This window comes from Podarcis melisellensis (assembly GCF_964234715.1).
Source record: "Podarcis melisellensis genome assembly, chromosome: 1".
Lineage (NCBI taxonomy): Eukaryota > Metazoa > Chordata > Lepidosauria > Squamata > Lacertidae > Podarcis > Podarcis melisellensis.
The window spans coordinates 113,430,972-113,453,701 of NC_138528.1; the positions used below are offsets into that span (position 1 = coordinate 113,430,972).

Below are 22,730 nucleotides of genomic sequence, written 5' to 3' on the forward strand. Positions count from 1 at the left end.
TGAAATGGAGTACAGGATACAGATTTTATTAAGAAGAACAAACAGTGCAGCAGCTCAAACTATCATTGGAAATGACAGTAGTTGGTTAATCTCACTGGAAATAACATTCCTTACCTAATATCCAGGTATTACCTCTGGTTTGATACTGTATTAGAATAAAAAACACTAACTGAAGACCAAAGTGGTTTTGAAGAAGCCAAAGTAAGTATGCGTAGGATGACTTTATAAGCATTCAAACTTCAAATTACAGCTATAGCTACTCATGATTATTATTATTTAAATGCAAGGCAATGGTGTATTTCGGTTTCATGGATTTCAAGCACCCTTTTAAACCTTTAAAAGTAGTGCTGAAATTTCTTTAGCTTTAGGGCCATTTTGTATTCAGGAACCTGTTACTAATTAGTTATGATGGCTGTTCATAGTATTGCCTACCTACACAAAGTCTTTCCCGGTTGCTACACACATTTTTGCAGGGGAAAGCATGAGTGACACAAATGCATGTCATTCATATTATTATAAACATACAATATTGTATTCCAGAACATTTCCAACTACACAAAATACATGTAGATCTCTCTCTACAGCAACCCCCATCAGGACAATGCCTTGCTGAACACTGAATTACCTTTTTATTATGTGAAAAAAGATTTCATAAAATTTTGTCAGGGATTTCACCCCCTCCTTCTCTTTCAAAGGCTGAGATTTATTTAGAGTTAAATCAAGCTAGCCAAATCTGCTGTGTAGTCCATACAACTAAAGGAAGGTTACCAACATTCACTTGAGTAATTCAAAACTCTTCGATTTTAACATTGTGGAAGCTGGAAGGAAATCTTTAGTAAATGGACGGGCAGTGATGTAGAAATGAAGGCCTAATAGCCACATACAATTGAAAAGATTGGCCAACTCTCATAATTTATGACACTTTATTGTAAGTGTTTGAACAAGGTGAGTGGGAGATGACACACTTCAATCACTTTCACCTATCATAGGCTATCAGCGTATTTCACATCATCTTTCAACTTGTGGAGATGGTTGTCTTTGTTCTACCCTGCAGAGTAGAAGAGAAAATGCAAGTTTAGCACATTAAGAATGTTAAGGCTAAGGAGTATCCCAGCTTCGCCAACTAGTTATTGAAGTACACTGCTCTGCTAGCACTTCCTCTCTCCCCAAATCTTCTAAACACCTCACCAAACATGCAGCTGAGACTGCTTTGGGACAGTACGTCAGCAAGTTCACCTAGGATTCAGGACTTCCTTTCCTACGCACAGAGCTGGCACCCTCCTAATAGAGGAAGAAAACAGAAGCACATACACTCACCCCAAATCTACGTTCTGTTGTGTGTTGGGCGGAAAGGTGCAAAATGAGCACACAAGCAGCTTGGCTGAGTCCCTATTTTAGAAAAGAGAAAATGAGCAGAGCTGCTGTTTGCCACTCCGGTGCTGGGCAACGGCAGCAGCAAACTGCAATGTCTAGTGCAGCTGGAGAGGCAAATTAAGAGATGTGGGCCATGTAGCACTGTGTGTTCTCCCATTAAACATTTGCACTACATTTGACACGCGTGTCTGAAGACAGGAGAAGTCAACAATTATAAATGTTCCCTGCCAAAGTTCATGGTTGAATAGGAGTGAGAATGTGATGCTGACAAAAGCCTGGGTGCCCAACAGGGCAAGAAGATATGGAACCATGATCCTACATTCATTAGCATGCAGACCTAGCACAGATTGAGAATAAGGCAAGACAGAATTCTATATATTTATCAAGATATGTCAAATTCAAGACTAATGGGACATTATGCAGGAAAAACCCAACAAAGATACAGTACTAAGAAGCCATTTAGGTTACCTGAAAACCAATTATTTGGTAGGGACATCAGGTACTCAACTTCCAGAGGAAATTATTTTCTTGTCTGAAATTCAGTAATTAATAATATTACCAAAAGAAAATCTGCAGTTCCAACAGGTGTGCAAAGGTGGTCAGAATTCAGGTTGACTTTATGCACTGGATTTGCCCAAATCCAATTACAGGCAGTGATCATTTTAGGCACATCCAACTGACGCACAAGTCCTTTTGGACCTGGAAAAAGGAGGGCTGGGGGCAGGCTTATATACACTCCACCCACGTGTGCTTTGACCCAGAACGCAACCCCTGCAGAAATGGGGAGTTACCTATAGACTAATGAACATGAAATACAGTTTTTATTTTAAAAATCTACTTATCATTTAAGTTGTGGAAAATTATTACCAAAAGATGTAATCTAGTAGAAACCATTTCACTATGTGCAAGGCTAAATCCGAGATAAAATCTTGCTTCAGCAAGCAGTTCATCAGACAAGCTACTACACTTCAGCCACCTTTAAGCAATCTGGATAACACTGACCTACCTTTTAGGATTCTTTCGTTACTAAAATAACATGAAACATTTTCTAAAAGTGTATCAGTGCTAAAAGTCACCAGTTATAGCTTCCCTATACATCAGTCAGATGAGAATTTAAATTTTAATTATGCGCTGCTCACATTTCATATTATGGAAGTACAATGATTAAGTACTGGCACTCACCTTGTTTTTGCATAATTCCTTCTTATCACAGAAGCTGGATTTTCAAAGCCAAGAATAGAGTCATGGGCACATCAATGTTTTATATTGTACTAGAGTCTTACCAAGCCACAGGTTTTCCAGCAGGCAAGAAATCCACACCTGGTCAAGCAGAAGTTTCTTCAACAATCTGCAAGTCAAAGAGATTTTTCTTACCTTGTTCAGGAAAGAGTAGCTCTTTTAATTCGTTAAAAGTGTTAGAGACAAACCTTACCTATTCTCATTCCCCTTCCTTTCAGGTCTAAATGCTAGACCTATGACTGGGTGAACTCAAGTAGCTATGACTCAAGGAGGTTCCAACTGGTGAAGAACTCTTGCTAGACTTTCTTCGATATTTCAGCAGTGATAGGCAGTTTTAACTAGCTTTTGGAAAGCTGCTCACTATCAGCATAGTATTTTATGCTTTCACTTTTCTGGAAGTTGAAGCTGGTGCTGTCGCTGCCTTGTCATTCTTTAAATATGCTGACTGGTCCACATACACAATAGGCTGCTGGAAGTCCTGTCTGAGTCTCCTTTGATCCACACTTTGGCTAAGAGGTACATCCTAAAGTCTTTAGAGCTGGTTAATTGCTGTCCTCTGCTTACACTTCTCCACATCAGAGAACTAGGTCTAAGTCACTGGCACCAACAACTGGCAACTTACAGATTGCATGATTAAGAATAGCAGAACAGATTAACACACTATAAAAATGGTTCCCCCTCCCCCCACTGTGTGCCATCAAGGTCCCACCCTCTCCCGCAAGAACAGAAAAACTCATCCTCTAGGTTCTGCCCCTACAATCAACAGTAGGCCTGAAAGGGATGATTTACATCTACTCTACTCTTCCAAGAAGAAATCTGCATATGCAGCTTAGTAATGGGAGGATTCCATTTCACAATACCAAAATGATGCCCTTCTACACGTTTTGCCTATTGGATTATAGAACACTTGTTTCCTGTTGGCCAACTACCCAATTCCCACCTTAATATATGCTATTATGATATTACAGTGGTACCTCTAGTTACAAACTTAATTCGTTCCGAGGTCCATTCTTAACCTTAAAGTGTTCTTAACTAGAGGCGTGCTTTCGCTAATGGGGCCTCTTGCTGCCACTGCACCGCCAGCACACAATTTACGTTCTCATCCTGGGGCAAAGTTCTCAACTTGAGGTAACTCTTCCAGGTTAGCAGAGTTTGTAACCTGAAGTGCTTGTAACTCGAGGTACCACTGTATAGCACTTCGGGGCTGTATCAGTGCTTGACCCTTGTTTAAGCACACTTGTACTTTTTGAGATTAAACCATAGAATTCTATACAACCACCCCACCACTGTATGCCTTGTACAAACCCAACATAAACATTTGGTTGAACCTACAACAATTTTAGAGCAAAATTTTATAGTGTCTGATATCCATTCCTATACTGGAATTGTTTACCTGATACTGTTCATTGGCCTAGAGAAGTAGTAACAGAAGAAAATATCCAGCATCATACTGGCAAGTGTCTGAGTTTCTTCTACTCACTGTGCCCTACTCTTCTGGATGTGTACTGACAGAAAGCACTGCTCTGGCAATAGTTAAAAGAGAAGTCTGATGAGGTTGAGAAGGATAGCCTGGGAACATGGCTGTACACAAATTTGGGTAAGTGAAGGAGTAGACCACACACCCCTGCTTATGAATTTTATCAAGTTTTGACCACACGATTCTGATGCATAAAAGTATGGATTTATAGCCCGCAATACTCCTGGTAGTGACAAATATGTATCATGTTCAGCCCAGATATTTCCTGCTGCTAGATTGTGAACCATTTGGTTTTCACACCACCTTCAAGGCCTACAATCAAGGCATTAGAAAGCGTGTGAAATGTGTTGGGTTTGTTCATAGGTCAGAATATTTATACCCAATTGCAAGGAACTTGAAGGGATTGTGCCTCTGCTGTAAGTTTGTTTCAGATAGGAGAGCATGCAGAAATACACAAAGTAGGAAGTATTGACCATTACAAAAGAATCCATGTTTTGAGGGAAGAAATATATACAAATGAAGTTATACAATTAAGCTAAGTAACAGACCCAGGTCATTGGTTTCAAAGTTTTAATTCAAAAGAGTGTGCGCACACACACTTAAATCTGTTTGAGGTTGGGGGTGGGGTGTTAAGCCTCAACAGTAATAAACCTGTTCTGCCAATGCTTAATGTAGTTCCTGTATATACCAATGAAATGGGAGGCAAACTGAATAAAGCTTTAAAATATCTCTTTCAATGCTTATTTACTTATAAGTCTTAGGCTAAGAAACAAAGGCTACAAATTAAGATATGCACAAGCCAGAAGTATCTGGAATTTTCATTTGAAAGTAAAGCTTTTTATCATTCACAAGCACTAGTTTAAATGACTCACTCCTAGTTATACAGCTAAACAAGCTTTAATGCAAACATCTCTTCTCTCCCTTTGCATGTGCAACTCATTTCGTTCGGTTACATATGCAGAAACTAAGGTTCTTAAACGATTCAGCATTTCTATAGTTTAAATTAATACAGATTATAATGCACTGATTTTTTTCCTAGCAAGAATATACCCTAAAACTACATTTCTTTATTTAAAGAAGTTTCAGTAAGAAAAAACTGAACTACACAAATATTGGAAAAAATTAAAAGTTCCTTAATTATTTTTAATTCCTGGTACCACTACCACCACTACCACAAATTTACAGGGCAATATACCTGATTTATGAAGAAAAGACAAAGCTACAAACAACAAATTAAAAAAAAAGTCAGGAATGTACATCTAAACACTACATTGCATTAAATCAATAGCTGCACTCTTTGCAAACTGTGGCTATGACAGTCCTTAAGAAGGGTTTCCTGTTTAAGCTGCAGTAACTTTTTCTGACTATGGTTCATCGCTCCTTCTGTGGCAGATTTTACAGTTCCTCTAATGCATTTGGGACGACTGTCTCAAAGTAACCTGCAGCTTTCCTGACAACTCCTCGCTCTCTCCTAAGAACTGTGTAGCCTGTTGAATACAGGATAAGAAAAGGATTACTCTCAGTGAAACGTTGTGTAGTCTTCATATACAACAAGTATTTGTAGCATACCTACCATTATTCTGCTACAATTTTTAGAATCTTCTTCCACCATAGCCACCACCACCTCCTCCTCCTGATCCATAGCCACCTAAAAATGGGAACACGGACTGTTGAAATAAATATTCTTTAGGAGCGTAACAGACACATATGTACTTTAGTAAGTTGTACTTACCACCATAGGGACTGCCTGAGCTTCTGCCACTGAAACTGCTACCTCCTTTCATGGGTCCATAGCTTGAGGCCTGTTGTCCACTATAATTGCCAAAGTCATTATAGTTTCCACTTCCACCGTAGTTGCCTGAGAATAATAAAATGTAAGGTTTGTGTTTATCAGATCAAGAATTATTTGAGAAGTACATTTCAAGTGCACCACAATTCATTCACATTAACTCGCCTACCAAGCACAAAATACACTTTAGTATACAACACGTGTTTCATAACTCCAGATTTACTGTATGCACATAATGGGATTTCAGCTAACTGGACATAATCATGGCTAGGCTGAGTAACTGCAATTGTTCCCAAGAACATTCAAAATACACATGCAGAAATTTATTTCCTGTTCAGTTCTAGCCAACCTTTGTTATACTGGAGAAATAAAAAATGCTCACTCCTTTGCTAAGGGTTCCTGTTCTTTTAATTAACCGCATTAATAACTCTAGATACTTAAAATTCTGCTGTGTTAACTTAACCAAGTTCAAAGTTTCTTGAGAGAAGTATGAACAAGATTATTATTCTTTTTCAAAAAATGATTATTGGACAGTAGTCCAGTCCCAGAAAATGAGACTAGTATTCCAATCCACATTGAAAGGCATTCACTAGCACAGATCCAAAGTTCCCCAGATCTGAGCACTGAACAGATGGATTGGACTCTTTCCTCTACACTCCAATGCCAGCACAAAATGCAGAGGCAGAAAGAAAACAACAACAGTAAATGATTCGCAAGGAGTTTCAGGTAAAGAGGGAAAGTTTGTAGATTACATTAACATAAAGATTCTTAAATAAATTCTGGGCAATGGAACTAGCTGGCTAGAAAGTTGTAGTTGTTCCCTTATTAGGTTTTAAGGCTTAATGAATGTTTGTATGAAGCAATGGTGGGGAACCTCATACCTGGGCACAAAATACAGTCCTTCAGGCCTCTCTATCCAGTCCTTGGGACTCAGCCCAGGTCACACTGCTCACTAGCCCTCCTTTCTACCTTTCTTGAGGGTTCTGCCTGGCTGGAATGTGTCAATGAGCTCCTTGCCCCTGGCTGGGGGATAGAGAAGGGCATGTGCAGAAAACTACAGGGGTACTTTCCTTTGCACACTTTTGCCTTGGGCTCTGTCCACCACTGACATGTAGCCACTGGAAGGTTGCTCAGGTGGGAAAGCAAGCCCTCTTTCTATAGATCCCCTGCTCTGGAGTCTCGTTACCAGTGCAACTCTATAGTTTAAAGAAGACATCCTATAAACCTGGCCTGGGGGGGCGGGGAACCATGAAGCTTTCCCATATATCTTTCATACCACTGTGATTTCAAAGGTTTAGAACTTGGAAGTAGTTTTCATTTTCGGCTGAAGTTTACACTGCACAACATTTTAAAAACAGTGACAAGCTAAAGGCCTCAAGCTTGTTATCAAACATGAGCAGAACAGATGGATCAACAAAATGTACTTCAGGATTCTTACCACCGAAGCTCCCCCCTTCATTGTAACCATCATAGCCTCCACCTCCTCCGCCATATCCACCACCTGGGGTTCCATAGGTCGGGCTGCCACCGTAACCTCCTCTGCCGCCGTACCCAGGACTACCTCCATAGTTCCCACCTTGAGAAAGATCAATAAAAGTGACAGGAATGTGAATGTTTTGTTATGAAACGACATGATCTAAGCACAAAAGTAACTGGAAACTGTAAAGCGGTATCCCAAAAAATCACCAATACTGCATGGAGGCCAACTACTACGAAAGGCGTATTACGACTTGGTCATAACTACCAATCAAGTCAACCCAATTGAGATTCATCACTTGATTACTGGAAACTGCCAAGTATCCCAAATGCGAAGACCAGAGGCTCTATCTGTCATGGGTCATTCAAGCAGCTTGAGGATTACCCATATTTTGGTTATTTATCCTGCTCTGAGAAGGCTTTGTGCATACCCAACTATATTTTGGCTGCAGTCAATATTCCAAAGTCTCTTAATAGGTTACATACATTTCACAAATCTAAAAATAATGTTTAGATCCTGAGTTGCCTGTGCATTTACAGAAGAGAATCTGATCCAGTGGAAACTCTTACTAATAGAAAGAGCGAGCGGAAGGGGGAAGTGTTTGCCAATTTCACCAGTAGCCCTCTGTGCCACCTCTATGCAACTTTTATTGGAGATTCCCCAGCTACCTGGAGCACTTTAGGGGATTTCCTTCCCTGCCCCAAGGGGTGGGGGCACTCCCATGAACAGAATTTTGTTCACAGGAACTTAGGATTCATGACACTGGATTAGATCCAGACTGGGGCACAATCAACTGTCCTTCCAGATGACAGGGCTTTGTGGAATGACAGGGAAAATGCACCTGCAGCCCTGCCACTCTTTGTGGCCAAGGTGGAAGGTGGGGTGGGGAGACATTCCAGGCTGGAAAGGCAATTGGGCCTGACAGCAGTGAGACCAGTTTGGGATCAGTGGTTCCTGGCTTGTCTCAGTCCTATTGCCTTTCCTGGAATGCTGCATTCCAAGACCTACCACTGGCTAATTAAATGATGTATCTGAAGAAGTGTGTATGCACACGAAAGCTTATATTCAGAACAAACTTAGTTGGTCTCTAAGGTGCTACTGGACAATTTTTTTATTTATTTCGACTGTGTCAGACCAACACGGCTACCTACCTGAATCTAAATGATGGACAGCCTGCCATCAGCTGCCCTGGACAAGTTTGGTGATCACCCAGTCTGATGTAAGGGTGTTTTTTATAGTCCCATGGGCTAAGTTAAACATGACTTAATAGAACCCAATTTCTTGTAATACCTAGATTGTCCACAAGTTGTCAGCTTCCCTTTCACATTTCTCACATTAAGATACATCAGGCAGACTGACACCCCTCCCCCACAAGTATAATTGAACTGGTATTAGCAATGTTATTCTTACCATCACCAAAGCCATTGTATCCATCACCACTCCCGTAACTTCCTCTGCTGCCACCACCACCACCACTTCCGCCACCGTAACCACCTAAAATCAGAACAAAAAGTGTAAGATACAGTGATGCACTGTAATTCAGGGTAGTATTTTTGGAAGGGGTGGAGAAGCAAGAGCAGATGTTTACCTCTGCCACCAAAACTTCCTCCTCTGCCATAACTGCCACCACTGCCTCCAAAGTTCCCACGGCCCATGAAGTTGCCTGAACTGCTTCCACGACCTAAAGAATAAAGAGAGGGAATTATTAAAATGCTTGTAGGCAATTATCGTCACAGGCTGTGCTATTATGTAACAAACTCACTTCTCTGTGCAGTTGCCGTCTGCATTTCTTGCTTGGAGAGGGCTTTCTTCACTTCACAGTTATGTCCATTTATAGTGTGGTATTTCTGAACTAAAAGAAGTTTTGAAATGATCCTTATTATAAAAATGCACACAACTGAATAAGCACTTATGCCATATTATTCAGAAGATATTTTCACAGGAGCAGCAGTATTATTTAGTTTTATTTCCTCCTTATAATCAGGAAAGGAAACTCTAAAAATACCATAAAACAAAAGACACATAGCACAAAGAGCCAAAGAAAGGAAGTCAGGAAAACAATGGGCAATGAAGTTTGTTTCCTAGATCTTTGTGAGCAGAATATATCATAAAATGGATGCTCAGCATCCCTCTCATCTCACCTCTTCATAAGGAAGGAACATCTCTGGAGTCTAGAAATTATTTGGGGGGAGTGGGAGAAGGAAAAATTCATGGGAAAAAGAGCTCCTCAGAGAACAAATGACTCATGGAATCCAAGGAGTGCTTGAATGATGGGGAAACAGTAGGAAAGACCATAATGAAATAAAAAAGCTTCCCCTTTCCGATTTTAGCCGAGCATGTCCCCCATAGACCTCCATTGTGTGGTACCTGATGGTCATTTGCGTTGGACTCTTCCCACTCAACCCAGGTGCGCTCATTTTCCTGCTGGATTTCCAAGAATGTGCTTGCTTTGGACCCAAGGTTCTTTAGGATCCTAGCTTTGTCCAGGCTATATTTTAAAGCAGTTAGCAAGTCTGTTGTACCTGGCTCTTAAGTATACTCAATTAGTGTGAAGGATGCTTGAAACCTGGGGGTGTAGCATGAAATTCTTACTTGCAGGAGAGAGAGCATGTGACCAAACCAAGTGGGAGGGGGGAGGAATAGGGACAGGTAGACAGCCAGCTAGATCCTTACAAGGGTCCCAGCAAGGGAACTAGATTGATTAAAACAACAACAAACAGTACAGGCTGGAAACTGGACTGTCTTTCTCAGCTAGGCACGTAACTACAAAGACATGTTAGAAAGATTCAGGCAGGGGAGGGGGATTGAAGAGAGGTTGGGGGCAAATCATGCTCCTCATGGTCTAAAATTGTAGGAAAGCCACCACACAAAAAAGTTCAGGAGAGAAAAGCATCCGCCCCCCCAGCACTATATTGAACTTTAAAAGGGTAATCTTTTAAAATATATTCAATTTAGTAAGAAAGCAAATAGGAAGTCTAGTTCTTACAGTAATTTTTTTGTTCACTAGGAGAAAGTTCCGTGCATCAGTAGCTTGAAAGAAATATAAAAATGCTGCACAAATGGAAAGCATTACATACCAACAATTTTGTCGACTGTATCATGATCATCAAACGTTACAAAGGCAAACCCTCTTTTCTTTCCACTTTGTCTGTCTTCCATTACTTCTATGGTTTCAATTTTGCCGTATTTTTCAAAGTAATCTCTTAAATTATAGTCTTCTGTGTCTTCTTTAATTCCTCCCACAAATATTTTTTTCACTGTTAAATGAGCACCAGGTTTCACAGAATCCTACAAAGTAACAAGTTACATTTAGTATCTCAGCCTTCCAAGATGGTGCCATGCCTAAATACTTACAATTGTCTTACAAAAAGATTTGCAAATGATTAAAAATTCCTACAATTAAGGTGTGACAAATTCAGTATATATACTTAAATATTCACTTACTTCTCTAGAAACGGCTCTCTTTGGTTCCACCACACGCCCATCAACCTTATGTGGTCGGGCTGCCATAGCAGCATCTACTTCTTCCACACAAGAATAGGTCACAAAGCCAAAGCCTCGGGAACGTTTTGTCTGTGGGTCTCTCATCACCTTCAAGAAAGTTGAGGCATATAACAATAATTTAGGCACTGACTTTTGTGAATGCTGCAAACCTGTGCATACTTACCGAGGAGTAAGCCCCACTGGAAACAGTGAGACTTTCTTCCAAGTAAGCACACATAACATTGTTAACAGTAAACTGAATGTTATGATCACTTACCACACAATCTGTAAGTGTGCCCCATTTTTCAAAATGTTCTCTTAAACTATCATCTGTAGTTTCAAAGCTCAGGCCACCAATAAACAGTTTTCTCAACTGTTCGGGTTCTTTAGGATCGTAGCCCTGAAAGAAGATAAGTTTCAATATGCTGTACGAGATTTGTGTTATTGCAGCGAAGTCCACCCACACAATTCACAGTAACTTACTGTCTTTATCACACTTCACTGCAATTAGGTACTATTATACTGCTTTGCTGTATTTTTTAATGAAAAGTGAGGTCTGTAAATATTTAAATAAATAATAAACTCAATTGGCTCATGGTTCCTCTCTCAGTACACTTACTTCTACATAAACAAGTTTAAAGGGTGCAAATCCAGGATTTTGTTACATAGTGTATAAACAGTTCTTACAGCCTCATTCAGTGCATGTTTACTCAGTAAAGTAGCCATCCAATGCGTCCCAGGCAAGTTTATGGAAAAGGAATCCCATTATGTTCAACAGTGCTTACTCTCAAGTCTATCTTAAGTACAACCCTCTACACATTTACATGAAATTAAGTCCCGCTAGATTCAATGGGATTTTGGAGCAGGCATGCAAAGGTCTGTGCTGTTAGTGTGCTAGAGGCAGCTAGGATAAGGACCTAAACTTCAACTAAGAATCTAACACTTTCATCAACTGATGTCTTTGGTCTGTGCATATAAAGAAATGTTGACTATTTCAAGTTAAGTTAAAAGCAGTAACAAACAAAAAACCTTTAATGCCATGTTGTGAACTTCAGAGGATAGACAACTCTAGCAAAAGTTGGCTAATCACTAAACACATCAACTAATGGTACTTATAATTTTCTACTTACCAAGCCTAACATCTCAACCCCCAGATTTATTTGTTTTTTGCAGGAAGAACTAAACTTTAGGCTACACAACGAGAGAGCAGCATCCAGTCCTACTTAACTTTGTAAAGTTCAGAATAATCTGCACACAACGGATTAAGAATGTTGCTGCATTTTTTAAATAGCCAACTGCATTGCTTATGGCTCAGAAACACACCATTGCACTACAAAACAAAGGTGTCTTCTGTGCATGGCATAACTGAAAAAGTTTCAGGAGACACAGGATTTGTCCCCATATAGATGAATCCTAATGGAATACCCATCATTCCAAAGAGTAGATGAAGTATTTCAATTTTAAGAAACATAAGGAACAAGATGTTCTTACCCATTTTATGATATCACTCTTGTTTACACTTCATGTACCAAGGCAGGGACCACCAATGTGGTACTCATGGAGCCTAGGGTGCTTTCCAGTATTTCCAACGGCACCAGCAAAAGGTCTCAAGAAACATCCTCTAAAAAATCCACAATGCCTGAGACTCTTTGTTCTTTCTGCTCAGTTCCTCTTTACACTGGCTCAGTCTCTCCTACACTGAACACCCCCCCCCCCACTGCCATCACACATTTCATTAGATGCCAAGGCTGGACACTCACCCCTCCTCTCCCTTTCAAACAAGTTTCTCTCCGTGACTGAGCACAGCAGAGACGGATGAGGGGCATGCCTGCCCCATTCTGTGGTCATCTTTTTCCTGCTCTTTCAGATGTGGCAACCATTTTGTGTTATGCTGCAAACTCCATTGCATCAGTTTTGCTGTGTCGCGCCCCCGTGGGAACCGTTTCGTGACGAGCACCCAAGGAACTTCGCATTAAGGTTGCATAAATAATGTGTTGAGAGCTATTATTTATAAAATTATGTCCCTGCTGGGGGAAGGCTATAGATCCAACAGTTCCATACCCTTCCCAGTTCCTCTACACACACACCCAAACCAGGGAGGTGACTGACAGCTCTGGAACTGGTGTAATGAATTTTATGGGGCATGAAAATAAAACCTCAGGGAAGGATGAAGAAGCACAAGAATGCTGCTCTGCCCTCACGTCTCCCCTGCTTATACAATTCCAGCAGGGCACTGGTAATGGTGGTTCATTTGCCTATGGTCCCTCTTTTAAGCTGCAACCTCAGGTGCCTTAGTTTGCAGGTAGAAATTACATGTTTTATTACAGGTGATGTATATGAGAGACTAAATGAAAGCCTAATGTTAAAGTCTTCAAACGGAGGAGCTATAATTCCAAGGAACAGAAAAGTATAAATGTTTCCTTTTCTTTTTTATATACAACACTCTCACTTCACAATTTGTTTACTTTCTCCCTCAGAAGCAGGTTAGATGCTGCAGGAACTCCCCAATATCAACCATTGTATTTTTAACCATTGCTCCTTGAAAGTAGTACATTTCTCTGAATTAAGCTACTGATTCTTCTGGGGAGACTCCAAACTAAGTAACAGATTTCCCTAAATTATATTTTATTTTGTCCCTACACAAGAGGCTTAACAGCCACATGTTTTCAGAGAAACAAATGCAATGTTCTGCAACAGCCTTCTTAACAGACGCCCACAGCATTCCTTATTATTAGTGGAGAAATGTATGCCTAGCTAACACAGTTGAGCAGAAAAGCATTGCTCACATCGCCAATTCTACAAGACTTTAATCTTTCCCATCATGGTTTTTATGGCAACTATTCTGGAATACTAGGGAGCTTCTAGGTAAAACCTGAATTATGGAAGCTGGTTGCCAAATGGACATGGTATAAATTGGTCCAAACCGGAAGACAGAAGGTCACAAATTTTGGTTGTCTTTGGTGGCCAAGCTGAAGCTTTGTGGTCACCCAGTCTCTCCTTTCCCGTGAAACATGCATGTTTACCAAGAAGCAAGTCCCAATGTTTTCAGTGGGGCTTAAATTGTGCAGGACTACAGCCTTTGTCTCTGATCTCCTGCTGGACCTCCAGATGCAAGATTTGACAAAATGGCCACCCTCAACCTCCTTATTTGGGTGGGGTCTTGAGGCTCTTTGCAGCTCTTGATTTCTACTACTTTGACAGCAAGCATCCAAGGTGTTCCTTACATCTAAGTCACCCACATCCAAACATTTATGCTTGGAGTTGGGAGAGCAAGGTTGGGATCTTCCTTCTTCTTATGTTCAGAACTCTTATGGGGATGATACCCACCCCAGATCCGAGCTAGAGAGCAAGGAACGAGCTCCACATCTCCCTTGCCAAAAGGTGAGGGCAGCTAAAAAACCCCTAAACTTCTGGTAAGTTCCCATAAAGCAGGACCTTTGTCATGATGGACTCATTGCAAAATGGCAGCTAGCTCTCCCTTGTTCCTCCTGCCTTCCACAAACAGGATGTCTTTAGATCTTATGCATTCCATTCATCTGTGGGCAGTTGGTGCATGGTGCTGCCTCACAGTAAGATCTTGTGGTTTTTTGGAACTCTACAATTATACAACACAAAACTAAAACCATAACCCATTACAAGCCACCATTCAGAGTTTGTAAGACGTCATGGGGGGCATTGGAGCAGGAAAATATATGGATTCCCAAAAACAGCTTTATTGCTAAAGAGCTCTAAAATATTGCCCACTACAACTGGTTCAGAAATTGATCATCCCCTCTCCTCGCAGCATCTGGCCTTGTTATCAGTCATACAGTAAACCTATGTTAGGTCTGACACACCTTAAGATTGCAGACATGACCTTCTATGACGTAATGCTCCTCTGCTTTGAAGACTATTGAACACCTTACCCCCAACACACTAGTTTTCTATACTGAGTATCTTTTTATGAAGACGTATCCAACAATGGATGCAGTCTGAAATTTCTATATCCTAATCAACAGGCAATACTCAGTCCTTGCTCATTTCTGTATATTGTATTTCTGGAGAACCATTAAAAGCTTAGTAAAATGCCTGTTCATAGAATTTGATCACTTTTATACCATTACAGACACAGCACTGCTGGTTTTCCAGTTCAAGACTTCATAGTAACACTCTCAATATGCATAAGTATTAAGTTAGAAGCTATTATAGAAATCACCAACTAGTGTGGCGAACGAAAAGCATAATACATGCGTAAGAGCCAAGCAGAAGAGAAGAATGCAATGTAGCATCTGAGCAAACAGTGTTACCAAAGCAGCAGAAAGCAAGAATTCTGTTTACCCATGTAACAGAACTAGGAAAAAATAAAGTATTCCACCTGTGAAGATCTTCTTCCCCTCCTCTTGTAATCTTCAGCCTCTCTCTCATCTTTACACGCCATTTTTGGAGAGCGTTCTGACTCAGTTGCTCCTTTTAACCTAGATAACAAGTAGCACGAGTAATTTACCCGTTCCTAAAAGTTTTTACTTTCTTACTCTCATACAAATGGCTTATTTTAGTGAAGCAAGCATATGGGAGCCACTTTAAAGGGATGGTACTGTATGAGAGAATGAAACAATGTCTTTAATCTCAAGCCATTTATCCTGAAATATGGAACTCATCTGTTTGCACCCTGAATTGCAAAGCAGTAGCTAGCAAAAAAGGGGAACAAATGCCTGAATAGGTCAGCCAGGCATATAACCTGACAGTATCACTGGAAATATATTACTATTTTAAAATGCGACAGTATCTTTATTTATTGTGGAAGCCAATTCAATAGCAAGCCAATCAGACACTGTTCAGATGTGTGTAAACATGCTTTAGAGTACCCGAGATTAGTTTAAAGGCAGGTCTCTGTGCTTCAACCCCTATAGTCCACTGACTGAAGGAAGGCCTGGTGGAGGAGCAGGAAGTAATAAAGAGCCCAGTCTCCCTTTAACAGCCAGCCAGCGCCCTTTCTCTCACCCCTATGCCAGCGACTCCGCTCTTCCACCTCTCCCCCTCAATGTGTTGTTCGAGTCCACCAAACCTGCCTCTCCATGAAAGGCTTACGTCACAGCTACTCTGCCTTCAAATCTGGCGCCTCTCGTTCCTGCGAGACATCCGGGTCCTTGAAGCAGAGGCTGCCTTTCTTACTAGGCCAGCGGCTTAAAGAAAGAGGTGGGAGAGACTGACATCCTTGTTTCCCTGCTTACAGCTGGGGTATCACTGAACCAGCAGTTCTGATCCTCGATACAGATTCAGATATCTATCTCACAGCAGTGGCCAGGTCGTTGCCTAGATGCGCCATTTCCTGCTTCCCACGGAGAAGCAATAATTTAAAAATCCCTCAGCAGGATAAAGGTGCCCATAACAACTCAACAGAGAAGCCCCCAGTTTTGGGCACTAGCATGTGCATTGCCTTACAAAGTGCCATCAAACAGAGGCACTGCTTATCTTTCTAGCCTCATGTCCTATTTCCTGTGAAACACCACATTTAAATAAATAGCCCTGCCAATGCAATTCTCCCCATAATTCAGGTTGGAGAGGGCTGGCTGGGAGAGTGATTTAGGACAACCCTCCAGTGTTTCACTCCTCATAATTGCAGGCTGCATTGTTTTCAGCAACCCTGCAGTGTGGTCTGGTGGTGTTGCAAAACAGGGTGGGTACGGGTGGTGCATACAGCCCAGGTTGGACAGAAGTGGCGGCTTACAACAACCCTGCAATGTAGTTCATTGCAATTATGTTACTATTGCAAGTTGTAGGGCTGTGCTATTAGGTCAAATCTAGCAATTATATCCTGAAGATTCTTACTCCATTTATTTGTATGCAGAAGGGGTGTAGTTTTGGTCAAAAATATCAGCCGCCACCTGTTATGCTGAGCAGGGACATTTAACCTTCAAATAATTAAAATAATGGAAGAAAGAAATGGCCAATTAAAGCAAGGAATTCAAGAGGCCTTCTCTGAATCCTTTTATAACTCAAGACAGACAGTAGCTTCTACTGAAGGGGTTCAACACCTCACACCTGGGGTCCCTTCTAACTCTACAATTCTATGACCCCGGTCCCTAACACTCAGCTTAGATAAGCAAAGCTATAGAGAGAATGCAAACCTGAAACAGTGCAAAAAAGCAAGCCCCAATACACCCTGCATAGCTGGTTTCAGCAAGAAGGCCAAGGAGAACATTAGTATCATGAACAGCATATAGTTCTTGTTACAGGTACAATACAAAGCCCTTTTCCTGCTACAGGTAAACAGGGTTAGGCAAGACTGCTAAGTCACATTAACAATACTTAGATATTTCAGAAGGTTATTTCTAATTTTCCTGTACAAAACAGCAAGTGTTATACCTTCAAGTGCAGGCATCCCCAACCTGCGGCCCTCCAGATATTCTGGCCTACAACTCCCATGATCCCTATCTAACAGGACCAGTGGTCAGGGATGATGGGAACTGTAGTCTAAAACATCTGGAGGGCCGAAGGTTGGGGGTGCCTGATCAAGTGTTTCTGAAGCTTAATAGGATAACAGATAAAATCTGTATGTCAGCTAGAAATTAAAAAAAACAAAAACCAGAATGCAATGAAGAGCACAACATTGTTATAGTTTTTTTGAAGCAACATGTGTTTGACATTTCAAGTCTACATGTGCACAGGTTTTAATCATGGATAGTTGTCTCCAGACTTGCAAAATATTATTTGGCATGTCATCATACAAAAATGCTTGTTATACTTTAGTTCAGCATTGGTTTGAGGACTTTCATTGAAGCAACACAATCAGGTTCAGTTTTAATTAAATCTAATTTAAGATTTCAAGGTCTGGAAAGTCTTCTCACATCCAATCTTAAAAAGATATTTTATTCACATACTTATGTTGATTTTTTGGTTACAGAATGGATATAATAAAAATTAAATTGGAACCTTATGGAGCTTTCTTGCAAGTAATTCTATCAAAAAGCATAGGATAGAATGAATTTATAAAGGAGGGGGGCTCATCTACAAAACTGTAATCACTCAATGGGGCGTTGAATCCATTACTTTCGTTGAGAATTCAGCTGCCAGGTTTTTGATCATACTGCCAGAGAAAATTAGCTAGATAATGCTATTAAAGAGGCATTCGAAGGCCTGGTTGTTTGCATGAACCAGAAAACTCCAGTCACTGGCTTTAGTGACAGCCACCAAAATACCCAGCAAGACAGGCAGAATTAGGAACAGCTACAATTCAAAATCAACGTCAAACCACCAGTTATTCAGAACTATTGGGGGGTGGGGGAGAGAACGTGTTTTCATCTCAAGCACCATTGGGCCACGTGGACAAGTGCAAGATATCCCATAACATTATTAGAACTGAAAGCACCCGAGGAATTGATTTATGGGAGGCAGTTAATCTTAGTTGTTCTGCTGCTGTGTAGGAGGAACTGGGTGCTTTTATTTGTTAACCATTTTATTTTCATTAAAAAAAAAAACCCCACACAGGTTATGCAGCTAAAAGATATAGCAAATTCTAATACTTTTTTTGGGGGGGTGTCCTCAGCCAGGTTCTCAGGATGTGTTTCGTCGTCGCGCTCGTCAGTGGGATTTTACTCGAAAGGTTATACGGCTTTTAAACTTTAAAAAGGCGAAAGCTGCACAAGTGGCTCGGGAAGTCGAATGAGAACCGGCGAGACCATCGAGTGATAGGCACTTGGATCAAGTCACGGGTTGTAATTTGCATATATATATATATATATATATATATGTATATATTCAAGCTGAGAGATGGATTTTGGTTTGGGTTCAACTTAGTAAAGGGCCTCCTGCGGCTGCTCTCGCTCAAACTCGAGCCTCTTTCTCCACAGGGTTACAATGGCGCCCAACAGAAGCCTCTCCCGCCCAACTGCCGCCGCCGCCTGCTCGCGCCATTTCGGATAATTAGCTGTTTGCAGCTGGATAAAGCAAGAACCGAGGTGGTTGGGGGGGGGGGGTGGATGGGGAGAAGGCCAGGAGCCGAGCCAGCCAATCACTCTCCCTCCCGCGAGCCCCTCATGCACCGCGCCACGCGCCCGCTCCCTCTGCAACCCCCACCCACTCACTCTCACGCCCGCTCCGCAACCGCCGTTGCAGGACCCTCTCCCTGCCTGCCTGCCCTTCCCGCGCGGCGGCGGCGCCGCCGACAAACGTTACCTCCATTTTGTGACTGGATTTAGCCTCCTTCAGCCTCAATATGGAGCCGAGAGGAAGAGGGTGGGCGGGGCGGGTCAGAGGAAAAGCGGGGCACGTGAGAGGAAGGCGGGCTCGCGGGGGCGGGAGGGAGAACAGCAAATAAACGGGCGTTTAGCGGGAGGGGAGGGGAGGCGGGCGCGCGTGCACGAGCGTTTAATGAGGGCGCTCGAGACGCGGGGGGAGGGGGGGTGAAAGCCGTGTTTCGTGCTCGTGCCTGGCCACGAGTGAGGGCCGATTCCGGGTTGTGGGTGGGAGGTAAGGTCTATCACCACCACCACCCACCTTCCCTTTGCCTCAGCCCAGTGCTCCCCAACGGCGCCGCCGCGGCCAAGACAAAGAGCGCGCTGGCACGCGGGACGGGATCGCGCGCGCGCCCGCGGCGACGGCGAGTAGGAAAGGGAGGGCTGACGTGTGTGGCGGGGGGGGGATGACAGCTGACGTGGCTGCGAGGGAAAGCGCGCGTAGGCAGGCAGAGGTGCGCGCGCGCACCCGCATAGCCTCTCTTGCCTCTTTACCTCAGGGACGCAGGAGCCTCGCGGTGGGGGCGCCAGTTGTTGTTGAACTCGCCCGTTCCCGCCAGATTTGGCCCAGCGGCCGAGGGATGATGGGAGTTGTAGTTTGAAGCGGGGACGGGGACGCTGCATTAATGCCACCCACTTCGAATATATAACTGATCTGTAGAAAGGTCTGAAAATAGAGGCGATGGATGCGCTTTTGTAACACACAGAAAACCCACACACCTTTATTAATACAATTTAAAGAGAGGAGGAAGCTGCCGCTTCGTGCGTCCCCGATGGCTCCCCACAAATAACATAATATAATGGTTGTAGTTGTTTAGCCGTGTCCGACTCGTGACCCCATGGACCCAGAGCACGCCAGGCACTCCTGCCTTCCACTGCCTCCCGCAGTTTGGTCAAACTCATGTTAGTAGCTTTTAGAACACTATAATACAAAATAAGCGCAGCTGAGCAAGAGGCCGTCGCTGCTTCCATTTCCCCTCCGCGCTGCTCTGGGCTGCGTTGGAGAACCAGCCATGGCGCCTCCCAGAGTACTAATTCGAAGCAGCGGCAGCTGTTTACTTGCAAGTATTTTGCAGCCGCTAATTTGCCTGTTTTCGTGGGCACGCGAGCAGCAGCAGCTGCTTTGTTGCACCGCTTTTGCCCCGGAGTTGTCTTGAGGAGAAGGCAGGCGGGTGCAGCGCGGAGGAGGTGCTTCAGCTGGCCGGGGGGGGGGGGAGCGGCTCCTGAGTCGCTGGGCCTGGCCGGTTCCTCTGCAATGCTGTCTGGACTAGTAACCTGTAAACCTTATACCATAAAAACCCACAATTTCGAGGTGTACAAAATCAAGGGGCGTAGCTGTGGGTGTGCAGCTGCCTCCCCTAAATCAATACAAATGAGGTTCTGTCTCCCCTTAACAATAGCCTGCTCCCCACAAACAAAAATCCTGGCTATGCCCATGTACAAAATTACATGGCGTTCATCCAATTCATATTCTCTCAAAATAGATAAATTTTCCCCAATCTGCATGCTTAATACTTTGTAGCTTTGATCTAATTCTCCTAAGGGTTGTTAGAGTGGAGAGGTAGGAACACAAACACTTCAAATCCCATAGCTAAATAAGTATAGTTGTCCCAAAGGTCTTGTGACACGCAGGGCTGTCTTAAGCATATGCAGTGCCGGGGTGCAAAGATCCACCTGGTGCGCCCCCATCCTGGTTGCCCAGTCCCAGGAATGCAGGAGGGTGGAGCTGGCCGGCAGCCTCAGTATCTCACTGGCTTGGTCGCCCCCGAACTCGTGGCGCAGAGCCACCTGCAGCAGGAGAGACCAACTGACAGGAGGGCTCTTCCCCAGACTCAACTCTCGGGCCCCGGACTCTCGGCCTGGCGCCCCTGAGAGCCCGGCGCCCGGGTGCCCCGCACCCCTACTGCCTATGGGTAAGACGGCCCTGGTGACACCTTGTGAGTGAAACCTCCATCTAAATCTGCATTGGCTTTCATGCACAGTAACAATTCCATTTGAATTCTCAGTATGCAAATATGATAATTAATTTAAAAAAATGATTTGGGTGGAGCTTCCTTCTCTGTAAAGCTCTGTGCTTCAGGGGTTACCATGTCTGGGATTTGGTCAGACAACATGTTCTGGATGGTATTGCACTTACTGAAGAGCAAGGGTATGAATTGGGAGTTCAATCTAGAGCGATCATTGTCACTTGAAGCTAAGGCGACCTCAGCAGCTGCTTAGGTTGGTCCATCAGCTACAGCTTTCTCTGGGCAGGAGTAGTCTGACTACAGTTATCCACACCCTGATAACCTCCAGAATGGACTTTTATAATACACTTTCTATGGATCTTCCAATGCTTGAAGGCTCTCCAGAATTTGCAACTACTGCAGAATGCGGTTACAAGAATATTGATACGAGTAGCGGGGTTGTGTATAGAACGCCCATTCTCAGACAGAAGCAACTGGTTACCAGCTATCTTCTGGGTCTAACTGAAGGACTTAAGTTGATATCTAAAGCCCTGAATGGGCTGGATCCCAAATATCTGAGAAAACACTTTCTCCTATATCCACCTGCCCACATACTAAAATCAGTGGAAGAGACTTTCCTAGTGATTCTTGTATTAAAGGACCTGTCGAGTGCAGCGACCTGTGGAAGGTCTTTTTCAGTGCTGGTTTCGCATCTTTGGAATTACCTTCCCACAACTCTGTTCTTTCACATGCCTGTTGAAATCCCACCTTTTCCACCAGGCTTTTAGTGGCTAATAGGTTAAGCCATTTTAACGGTGTTTTTAAGTTATGCTTTAAGTTATGTAACTTGTGAGAATGATGTTAATGCTTTTGTTTATTATGTAGTTGTTTTTTCTTGTTTGTAAATATAGTGAAGGACAGTATGTAAATATCTTAAAAAGGAAACTAATAAATGATGGTTGCATGTGCAGTAATTACACTGCAGCAATTTCACACATGACATGTGTGCCTGCAAAAAACCTGATGTGGTTGCTTGTAATTCTTCAATAATATGCAAGATTAGCAAATATAAATGAGATTGCTTCTCTTTTCTCATAACTGTGTTTTAATTTTCAGATATATGTAAGTGAAGGCAAGGAGAGAAGACATTAAATTCCAAATATTTGAGCTGTCAAAACATAACCAGAACATCAGTATGCAGGATGGTGTGTTTATTTTGTTTTCTGTTTTGTTTGTTTTGCTGTTGTAATTTGGTTCAACCCATCCTGTGCACTCAGTTACAGACGGAAGAAATTTTAGGACCATAAAATATCCATCTCTGTTTGGCCAGAGGAAGCAGAGAATGGAAGGAGTTGAGGTGTTTCCATATTTTATTTAAGGATAACTAATTCAGTTTGTTGCTCTTTGTGATAATGACTTCTAATTCTACAGTCACTCTTTCCCTTTGAGGTCCCTTTGTTTGATGAATAAATCTGCAATGTGAATGTAAGGTTTCCTGTGATTATTAATTTGAGAATTTTAATGAGACATAGCTGCATTATTTGATGCATATTTAATTTTTAAATTATTTGCTCTGAAGATCAAAACTAGAGAGATGTGAATGTGTCCTTTCTTGCTTCTTAGAACCCCTGATGAGCAAGGTAGAAAAAAAATTAGATCGTTTTCCTTCCATGACTGCAATGCAGATCTGATTGTGGGAGTGGTTGCTAGCAAACATCATGGGGTCTGTGTT

General features: G+C 42.5%; 1 protein-coding gene and 1 long non-coding RNA gene across 17 annotated transcripts; one reads left to right on the forward strand and one right to left on the reverse strand.

Moving 5' to 3' along the window:
• Window positions 1–906: 906 nt before the first annotated feature.
• Window positions 907–19,407, reverse strand: HNRNPA3 (heterogeneous nuclear ribonucleoprotein A3). Of its 15 annotated transcripts, XM_081896589.1 has the most exons (16): window positions 18,994–19,148; window positions 15,194–15,293; window positions 11,117–11,239; window positions 10,801–10,947; window positions 10,434–10,644; window positions 9,119–9,208; window positions 8,945–9,037; window positions 8,767–8,850; window positions 7,318–7,467; window positions 5,823–5,948; window positions 5,664–5,738; window positions 2,807–5,577; window positions 2,658–2,722; window positions 1,843–1,906; window positions 1,318–1,389; window positions 907–1,048 (listed from the first exon to the last, which is right to left on the reverse strand). In XM_081896589.1, exons 2-11 carry the CDS (start codon window positions 15,254–15,256, stop codon window positions 5,683–5,685), a joined length of 1,143 nt encoding a protein of 380 aa, XP_081752715.1. In that variant the 5' UTR covers window positions 15,257–15,293; window positions 18,994–19,148; the 3' UTR covers window positions 907–1,048; window positions 1,318–1,389; window positions 1,843–1,906; window positions 2,658–2,722; window positions 2,807–5,577; window positions 5,664–5,682. The 15 variants fall into 15 exon arrangements, with proteins under 15 accessions (XP_081752715.1, XP_081752708.1, XP_081752713.1 ...); XM_081896582.1 differs by lacking the exon at window positions 2,807–5,577; XM_081896587.1 differs by having other exon boundaries at window positions 1,843–2,722.
• A 241-nt stretch (window positions 19,408–19,648) lies between these two features.
• LOC309363680 lies at window positions 19,649–22,482 on the forward strand. 2 transcript variants are annotated; one of them, XR_014165533.1, is made up of 2 exons: window positions 19,649–19,717; window positions 22,115–22,482. It is a non-coding gene; the product is annotated as an uncharacterized lncRNA (long non-coding RNA). The 2 variants fall into 2 exon arrangements; XR_014165534.1 differs by lacking the exon at window positions 19,649–19,717 and adding an exon at window positions 20,352–20,965.
• The last annotated feature ends 248 nt before the right edge of the window (window positions 22,483–22,730 follow it).

What these genes read in the sequence shown, in the direction of transcription:
- HNRNPA3 (XM_081896591.1), bottom strand. Translation starts at nt 15,256, where the DNA reads ATGGCGTGTAAAGATGAGAGAGAGGCTGAAGATTACAAGAGGAGGGGA. An exon ending in GCACACTTACAGATTGTGTG is followed by an intron (nt 10,948 to 11,116) that starts GTAAGTGATCAT and finishes ACTTTCTTGAAG; the next exon opens with GTGATGAGAGACCCACAGAC. An exon ending in GACGGCAACTGCACAGAGAA is followed by an intron (nt 9,038 to 9,118) that starts GTGAGTTTGTTA and finishes TTTATTCTTTAG; the next exon opens with GTCGTGGAAGCAGTTCAGGC.